Source organism: Oncorhynchus clarkii, chromosome 33, assembly GCF_045791955.1.
Source record: "Oncorhynchus clarkii lewisi isolate Uvic-CL-2024 chromosome 33, UVic_Ocla_1.0, whole genome shotgun sequence".
NCBI lineage: Eukaryota > Metazoa > Chordata > Actinopteri > Salmoniformes > Salmonidae > Oncorhynchus > Oncorhynchus clarkii.
In genome coordinates, this window is record NC_092179.1 from 38,551,467 (window position 1) to 38,561,101 (window position 9,635).

The 9,635-nt window shown below is 38.4% G+C and overlaps 3 protein-coding genes across 3 annotated transcripts in view; 2 read left to right on the top strand and 1 right to left on the bottom strand.

The window, feature by feature from the left end:
- LOC139392864 (protein lifeguard 4-like) overlaps window positions 1–6,235 on the bottom strand; it is a 34,548-nt gene extending 28,313 nt beyond the window's left edge. Inside the window, exons 1-6 of the mRNA XM_071141178.1 lie at window positions 6,211–6,235; window positions 4,780–5,030; window positions 4,403–4,511; window positions 1,267–1,372; window positions 1,037–1,070; window positions 73–190 (exon numbers count right to left, since the gene is read on the bottom strand). Coding sequence (XP_070997279.1) covers window positions 73–190; window positions 1,037–1,070; window positions 1,267–1,372; window positions 4,403–4,511; window positions 4,780–4,873 — 461 coding nt within the window. The 5' untranslated portion in view covers window positions 4,874–5,030; window positions 6,211–6,235. The remainder of the gene's footprint in view (window positions 1–72; window positions 191–1,036; window positions 1,071–1,266; window positions 1,373–4,402; window positions 4,512–4,779; window positions 5,031–6,210) is intronic.
- Window positions 1–9,635, top strand: part of LOC139392874 (beta-2-microglobulin-like) — a 613,933-nt gene that overhangs the window by 567,942 nt on the left and 36,356 nt on the right. The gene's annotated exons all lie outside the window — the stretch shown is intronic.
- LOC139392875 (beta-2-microglobulin-like) lies at window positions 6,345–9,299 on the top strand. The gene is made up of 4 exons (XM_071141192.1): window positions 6,345–6,529; window positions 7,324–7,596; window positions 8,325–8,360; window positions 8,482–9,299. Exons 1-3 carry the CDS (start codon window positions 6,466–6,468, stop codon window positions 8,336–8,338), a joined length of 351 nt encoding a protein of 116 aa, XP_070997293.1. The 5' UTR covers window positions 6,345–6,465; the 3' UTR covers window positions 8,339–8,360; window positions 8,482–9,299.

Sequence of the window (9,635 nt, forward strand, 5' to 3'; positions counted from 1 at the left end):
CACCACTGTTGAAAAAGAGGGTGTTAATTTCAGACACAGCCGGGTGTATGAGAGGAGTTTAAGGCCTCTTACCCAGCTCCCAGTTTACTGAAGTCTCTCTTAGACTGGAAGGTGTAGGCAGTCAGCCCAAGGAACACAGCTGCTGTGAGGAAGAAGGCCTGGAGCACGATGGAATACTCATAGAAGGTCACTACAGAGACAACAACACAAACACATGCCTGGTTCACAATGTATAGGAGGGAACAAACAACGAGGACTGCGTCTGAAATTGAAACGTATTTCCTATAAAGGGCACTAATTAGTGCACCCTATTCCCTATAAAGTGCACTAATTAGTGCACCCTATTCCCTATAAAGGGCACTAATTAGTGCACCCTATTCCCTATAAATGGCACTAATTAGTGCACCCTATTCCCTATAAAGGGCACTAATTAGTGCACCCTATTCCCTATAAAGGGCACTAATTAGTGCACCCGATTCCCTATAAAGGGCACTAATTAGTGCACCCTATTCCCTATAAAGGGCACTAATTAGTGCACCCTATTCCCTATAAAGGGCACTAATTAGTGCACCCTATTTCCTATAAAGGGCACTAATTAGTGCACCCTATTCCCTATAAAGGGCACTAATTAGTGCACCCTATTCCCTATAAAGGGCACTAATTAGTGCACCCTATTCCCTATAAAGGGCACTAATTAGTGCACCCTATTCCCTTTAAAGGGCACTAATTAGTGCACCTTATTCCCTATATTGTGAATAGGATGCCATGTCGGATGCAGGCAGGGAGTGAAGCCTGTGGTGTTGCTATGGAAACACAGTAAGGGGGGGGGGGGGGGGTCGATATTTCCTGAGGGGAATAATAAACTATGAATAATCATATTACTAATGAGGTCACAGGTGTCTCACAGTAGATGAACTCATTGATTATTTATTGAGACGTGAATATAATTTATATAGAAGCGGTGGATATTTTGAACTAAAAAGATAAGAAAACTTCTCAAAAGATGAATCAACATCAAGCAAAGGGCAGAACTCACCTGCGGTAGCAACAGAGACCGACTCCAACAGAGTCTGAAAGAGAGAAAGAAAACCATGTTAAGCTTAAACAAACTCATTACATCGTGGCACTACTTTTAACCAGGGCCACTATTCCCTATATAGTGCACTACTTTCGACCAGAACCCTATGGGCCCTGGATCAAAAGTAGTGCACTATGTAGGGAATAGGGTGCCATTTTGGGACATAATTTGTGCAAACCAGAACTTACGAATGCGGCAAGCAGGTACAGGTTAATGGGGTGTTGATGTCTGTAGAAGGCCAGGGCAACGATCAACACCAGGGAGCCAATGGCTGACACCAACACAACCGCTGGACTGGAGGGGGTACAGAACCAATGAGAGAGTCAGAACCAAGCCAACCAGGAAGCGTGTTGGGACAGAGTATACTATTGCACATCTGGTAGGACTCTTGTCCCTTGCATACTCCATTGAAAGTCCCATGAGGAGTTGACAACACGGCAGAAACAGACTGACACCCAGGCTGGAGAGATTTGTATAATAGTCATTTGATGTCATCGGGTAGCCAAAATACAAGTCTCCTTACAGTATATACATACATGCACAATGCTGGTGTATAGGGCTATTTGGGGGAGTGGAGGATTGGCGTACATTCACCCCCCCCCCAAAAAAAAATAATGAATGTAGGCCTATTTTAACGTTTTCTGATGGTCTTCATCCATTACCGTTACATCCCTAGTGGAGTACGCGTTCAACTATCTGAATTTACTAATATCTATCATACCAATATCATTACCCAGGTGGGTATCATTTACTAATATCTATCATACCAATATCATTACCCAGGTGGGTATCATTTACTAATATCTATCATACCAATATCATTACCCAGGTGGGTATCATTTACTAATATCTATCATACCAATATCATTACCCAGGTGGGTATCATTTACTAATATCTATCACACCAATATTATTACCCAGGTGGGTATCATTTACTAATATCTATCATACCAATATCATTACCCAGGTGGGTATCATTTACTAATATCTATCATACCAATATCATTACCCAGGTGGGTATCATTTACTAATATCTATCATACCAATATCATTACCCAGGTGGGTATCATTTACTAATATCTATCATACCAATATCATTACCCAGGTGGGTATCATTTACTAATATCTATCATACCAATATCATTACCCAGGTGGGTATCATTTACTAATATCTATCATACCAATATCATTACCCAGGTGGGTATCATTTACTAATATCTATCATACCAATATCATTACCCAGGTGGGTATCATTTACTAATATCTATCATACCAATATCATTACCCAGGTGGGTATCATTTACTAATATCTATCATACCAATATCATTACCCACGTGGGTATCATTTACTAATATCTATCATACCAATATCATTACCCACGTGGGTATCATTTACTAATATCTATCATACCAATATCATTACCCAGGTGGGTATCATTTACTAATATCTATCATACCAATATCATTACCGTTACATCCCTAGTGGAGGACGCGTTCAACTATCTGAATGTACTCATATCTATCATACCAATATCATTACCCAGGTGGGTATCATTTACTAATACCTATCATACCAATATCATTACCCAGGTGGGTATCATTTACTAATACCTATCATACCAATATCATCACCCAGGTGGGTATCATTTACTAATATCTATCATAACAATATCATTACCCAGGTGGGTATCATTTACTAATATCTATCATAACAATATCATTACCCAGGTGGGTATCATTTACTAATATCTATCATACCAATATCATTACCCAGGTGGGTATCATTTACTAATATCTATCATACCAATATCATTAGCCGGGTGGGTATCATTTACTAATATCTATCATAACAATATCATTACCCAGGTGGGTATCATTTACTAATATCTATCACACCAATATTATTACCCAGGTGGGTATCATTTACTAATATCTATCATACCAATATCATTACCCAGGTGGGTATAATTTACTAATATCTATCATACCAATATAATTACCCAGGTGGGTATCATTTACTAATATCTATCATACCAATATCATTACCCAGGTGGGTATCATTTACTAATATCTATCATACCAATATCATTATCCAGGTGGGTATCATTTACTAATATCTATCATACCATTATCATTACCCAGGTGGGTATCATTTACTAATATCTATCATACCAATATTATTACCCAGGTGGGTATCATTTACTAATATCTATCATAACAATATCATTACCCAGGTGGGTATCATTTACTAATATCTATCATACCAATATCATTACCCAGGTGGGTATCATTTACTAATATCTATCATACCAATATCATTACCCAGGTGGGTATCATTTACTAATATCTATCATACCAATATCATTACCCAGGTGGGTATCATTTACTAATATCTATCATACCAATATCATTACCCAGGTGGGTATCATTTACTAATATCTATCATACCAATATCATTACCCAGGTGGGTATCATTTACTAATATCTATCATACCAATATCATTACCCAGGTGGGTATCATTTACTAATATCTATCATACCAATATCATTACCCAGGTGGGTATCATTTACTAATATCTTTCATACCAATATCATTACCCAGGTGGGTATCATTTACTAATATCTATCATACCAATATCATTACCCAGGTGGGTATCATTTACTAATATCTATCATACCAATATCATTACCCAGGTGGGTATCATTTACTAATATCTATCATACCAATATCATTACCCAGGTGGGTATCATTTACTAATATCTATCATACCAATATCATTACCCAGGTGGGTATCATTTACTAATATCTATCATAACAATATCATTACCCACGTGGGTATCATTTACTAATATCTATCATACCAATATCATCACCCAGGTAATAATTTGTGTTATGTTCCAACAGGAATCTGATCCAAAAACTTTGTAAAGTACAAGGATGCCAAACAAACAACGCACACAAAGTAGCATGATCAATTCCCCTAGCTAACTAGCTGCCGAATAGGCATCAACTCACCACGTAGCTTATTCTTAATGTTTGTCCGTAGGCTACCAGAGAGAGGACAGATATTTTTTCGGAATAAACGTGGCAAGTGAAAAACTTAATGAAATAGCCCACCCTCTCTTCCCGGTATCTTATTATGCCGCTACACAACTATCTATTTGTTGTTTGTTGGCAGCCTTGTTATTTACGACGTTTTTTTTGGAACAGATTCCTGTTGGAACGTTCCACAAATTATACCCACCCTTCATTACCCTTCTACCACAGTGTTTCCCAGATATGCCCATTGAATTACGCAGGCCTACTAATAGTTCACAATTGACCTTGAATGGACAAAGTCCTTGATGGTGTCACAGTACATGAAGAGAGCAGAGGTAGCCGTGGTCAGGATGATCTGAAGAGAAAGGATGGTGTATACCTTGCGCAGGAAATCTTTTCCGGGGAGAGAGAGAGAGAGAGAGAGAGAATAAATAGATAAGACAGCTAAGTTGGCTTATTGAAATCATGATTTATTTAGTTCAATTCTATAGCAGCAGATGTATTTTATTATGTCATTTAAATGTAAATAAATCACATCGTTTATTTCATTTGGCAAGGTATGATCTAGACATATTGAAAAGATTGCTAGTTAGCTTGCTAGTTAGCAGCCATCATCAGCTAGGCTAGCTAGGTAAATAGACTACAACGGGTCTTCTCTTACCCATCCGGATTTGCACACTCGCTGTCGCAACATTTGTTCCATAGTTGAAATCATCTTCAATTGAAGACCTAGGGTATTTTTCAGGTGTAGTCATCTTGATCCAGCTTTAATTCAGACTAAAATACTGCCTTGATGTTTTCTGTTTTGGGGCCCTTGCACAGCTGTTCCGGTTGACGTGCGTCAGTTCACTCCACTTCCGGCTTGGTTTGTAAACGTTCGTCATGTGACATGGCTCGTGATTTCTGTGAAACCTGCAATAGCGTAACACACCACTAACTGTTGATAAAGGGTCTTTTTTTTCAGGGAACTATTAAAGCGGTTGAGTAGACAATGCTCAACTTTATGCTAAAACTCAAAACAAAAACCCTAATTAAAAGAGGTATGTGTATTGTGGCCTAGGGTGGTCTAGTGGTCTATGCCGCACGTCTACGGTGTCGGCCTGGGTTCAAATCCGGCGTGCTACCTGATTTAAACTATCTTTCCCCACTGTCATCCTCCCTCTGTTCAATCAAATCTGAAAATAGCATATAAATACACATATTTTTAAAGAGATACATGCATTGTACTATTGTATTAAGTAATGGTGTGTAACCATTCTAGCAACTTTTCACTCTAATTACTCATATATTTGTGGTCCCGAGTGGCGCAGCAGTCTTAATGCACTGCATCTCAATGCAAGAGGCGTCACTACAGTCCCTGGTTCGATTCGAGGCTGTATCACATCCCATAGGGCTGCGCACAATTGACCCAGCGTCGTCCGGGTTTGGCCGGGGTAGGCCATCATTGTAAATAATAATTTGTTCTTAACTGACTTGCCTAGTTAAATAAAAGTTAAATAAATACAAATACAATTAGATCAATGGAGATACAAAATATTGAAATGGCCAAACAACTATTTATTCTATTCTATATGTTTTTATTCTCAAAATGGATGCAAAGGTGAAATAACATGATCAAATTTATTTATATAGCCTATAGCTATTTATTTATTTTAACTAGGCAAGTCAGTTAAGAACAAATTCTTATTTTCAATGACGGCCTAGGAACAGTGGGTTAACTGCCTAGTTCAGGGGCAGAACGACAGTCAGCTCGGGGATTTGAACTTGCAACCTTCCAGTTGCCCAACGTTCTAACCACTAGGCTACCCTGCCGCCTCAAAGTGCTGTACAGAAACCCAGCCTAAAACCCCAAACAGCAAGCAATGCAGGTGTAGAAGCACGGTGGCTAGGAAAAACTCCCTAGAAAGGCCAAAACCTAGGAAGAAACCTAGAGAGGAACCAGGCTATGTGGGGTGGCCAGTCCTCTTCTGGCTGTACCGGGTGGAGATTATAACAGAACATGGCCAAGATGTTCAAATGTTCATAAATGACCAGCATGGTCAAATAATAATATCTCATGACATACATCGAAATTGCTATTATGGTAACTCACCTGGATGTCAGGTTATTTCCAGACTATAGTCCTCCCCAATAAACTATTTAACCTGTGCGGCTTTCTTTAGCCTGACAACAGAAATCTACCATTTTTGATTGGCTTTTAAAAATAGAGAGGAGGCGGTCCTGGAGCGCATTTATACGACTGTCTGCCTTACTTTCAGTTAGGTTATTTCCACAGCCAGGCACAGACAGACGGATCTTTCCATTCTCTATTTTATTTGAGTACGAATAATTCCGAATTACACCAAATATGAAGTATATTCTGTCAATCGTTGTACTTGGGCTCATTTACAGCGCTGTAGAGGCCAAAGAATGTAAGTATCTTGTTTTATAAAGTCAACGCAACGTTTGGAAATGCACGTCTTTATCGATTTCTTACCATCAGTTTGTTTGTACGCTGTTTATATTTTATTTTTACGTTTTTTTACTAGGATATTTATTTAAATACCAAACGTATAACTTTTCTGTAGTTTTTTTTGGTTTGTTTATTAAACACTGTTTCTTGTAAACCCTACATTGTCATGTCATGTGGGAGGAAGGACACCACAACCTCGAGCCCTAGCGAAATAATTTGCATGAACCTTTTGCCATTTTTTTGCTAGATAATCATTATTTCTACATCCTAATCATTGATTTTTAATCCTCAACTAATTTGCTGGCATGCTTTTACATTTTTGTGAGATGTGTGATGTGTCACCTAATGTAAAGTTAATGTAATGTAAACCTAATGTAAGGTTTTTAACCTGATCAAAAATAACGTTAAGTGATTGTTTCAGTGGATAGGTAATATTATAGCCTACCTGGTACAGGCCGACAATGACATGACGCCACATTTTGTTATGGCTGGTAATCCCCTCCAGATTTTACTTTCACTTGTAATGAAATGGCTGCTGTCTTTGGCCATAATAAATGTCTGATAACTCACAGACCTTTGTCCCTAAGTGTACTTTACTTTTAAATAACTTTGTTAAAATATATAGCCTACCTGTGTGAAATGTAAAGGAATATATTTATGTATTCCAATACCTGCAAACGGAATAATAACACTTTAAAAACGAATTAAAACCTATGAATCTCCCTATGGCGTTTCCTTTCGTATTTCTACCAGCTCCCCCCAAGGTGCAGGTGTACAGCCGTAACCCTGGCAACTTTGGCGATAAGAACACCCTGATCTGTCACGTGAGTGGCTTCCACCCCCCTGACATCAGCATCCAGCTCCTGAAGAACGGCGTGGAGATCCCCGACGCCAAGCAGACAGACCTGGCCTTCGAACAGGGATGGCAGTTCCACCTCACCAAGAGTGTTGGATTCACACCAGCCAGCGGAGAGGAGTACACCTGCAGAGTCCGCCACCTGAAGAATCTGAAGACCTACACCTGGGGTGAGTTACTAGTGTAGTTAGAGGAGTACACCTGGGGTGAGTTACTAGTGTAGTTAGAGGAGTACACCTGGGGTGAGTTACTAGTGTAGTTAGAGGAGTACACCTGGGGTGAGTTACTAGTATAGTTAGTAGTTAGAGGAGTACACCTGGGGTGAGTTACTAGTGTAGTTAGACGAGTACACCTGGCGTGAGTTACTAGTGTAGTTAGAGGAGTACACCTGGGGTGAGTTACTAGTGTAGTTAGAGGAGTACACCTGGGGTGAGTTACTAGTGTAGTTAGAGGAGTACACCTGGGGTGAGTTACTGATTTAGTTAGTAGTTAGAGGAGTACACCTGGGGTGAGTTACTAGTGTAGTTAGTAGTTAGTGGAGGACACCTGGGGTGAGTTACTAGTGTAGTTAGTAGTTAGAGGAGTACACCTGGGGTGAGTTACTAGTTTAGTTAGTAGTTAGAGGAGTACACCTGGGGTGAGTTACTGATTTCGTTAATAGCTAGAGGAGTACACCTGACTGGCCTATCCTCTCACATCTCTACAAGTGTCTAGGGAGGAAGTACAGGGCTTTTTTTCTGGACAGGGCCCTGGAGAGCTAGGTTCATTATGTGGTCATTGATTTAGATACCAATTGATGAGCCATTAGTTACAGTAAGAGACTCATTTCGTGTAGACATGTAGTTTGTGGAAGTCTGTAAAACAATAACAATGCTGTCTGTGTTGTTGTTTTCTCCAGAGGCAGATATGTAAGGATCTGGAGCAGGACATAATGGTAGGTATTCAGATTAATTAATTTATATTTGTTTGTTAAAACTGTATCTAATTACATGAACTGTAGCTAACTAGATTAAATCAGAAATAAAACTCATATCTTTACCCTTCTTTGTTAACAGGCGGTCATTCCATCTGTGGTTGTCCAATCCGTGCCAGTCTTTATCTAGAGCTGAGATGACAAACCTGGGGCTTTTGTTTTCATTTTTTGGTAACACTTTGTGCGATGGTGCCAGTTTCAAGGGTTTTTGAATTGACAATCATTACTAAAACACTTACACACAAAATTGTAATGATTTTTTTTGGGGGGGGCAAGCTATTTTTAATTGACAAATGGCACAGCTTCTGATGAACAATCTCAATCAAAGTCACTTCTTTCAATAAAACAAAGGCTTTTATCAAGTATTTAATTTTTTAGATTTAAAAAAAAAAACGAAAACTTTAATTTCCTTGAAATTGGTACCATTAGATTCGAACACTTTTTCTCATAAATAACCAATAAATAAATAAACTCCATAACTTGCACTATTTGACTGTGGTTTTAGCTATAAGCAACGGTGTGTAATGTAAAGGATGATATTTGATCCACATTTTTTTTTTTTTAAAAGCCCAAATTATTTTAGAGGAAGCCCCATGTGATATGTATTTGTGTGACCTGTAAATATCAACGTTCATTTTGGTTCGAAGTCATTTATCGATATAACATCTCATCTTCTGTCTATCCTTCGAACATTCCTGTAAATTACCAATTGTCAACAGTAATAAATGGGGGGTCTTTTTACAGGCACATTTTTGCCAAGTAGAGAACTGTATTTTCATTACTTAAAAAAAATAAGATATTTTCTGTCTTTCGGTGTATTATACAACACTTTTCTGTTCAGTTTGATACAAATAAATGGTCAACTATTAAAAATATTTAGTCAAATAAAAAATAAAAAAATCATTGGGACCAGAAATTGCACTTCTTATGATAGTTCTTGATTAAATGTCTCTAAACTGTAAGAACTTGTTGTGATCGACTCAGTCATGTCCTAAAGTCCATTTTGATACGTTATATTAATCATTCAATCGGTAATGTGCTTGTAATAAGCTACTCACATTGCCAAGGCAGGTAGGCAATGTGTGCAGAGGAGTAGTCTACAGCATTATAATGGGTGATGATACAATGTTGACATTTCAGATCATACACCATACTTTATTACCATATACTTTGTCTCAATGCAATGCATGTCCAGCATTGTAACTGGTAAAAGGAAGATTGCGTCAACTTTGTAAC

What these genes read in the sequence shown, in the direction of transcription:
- LOC139392875 (XM_071141192.1), top strand. Translation starts at nt 6,466, where the DNA reads ATGAAGTATATTCTGTCAATCGTTGTACTTGGGCTCATTTACAGCGCT. An exon ending in CGCTGTAGAGGCCAAAGAAT is followed by an intron (nt 6,530 to 7,323) that starts GTAAGTATCTTG and finishes TATTTCTACCAG; the next exon opens with CTCCCCCCAAGGTGCAGGTG.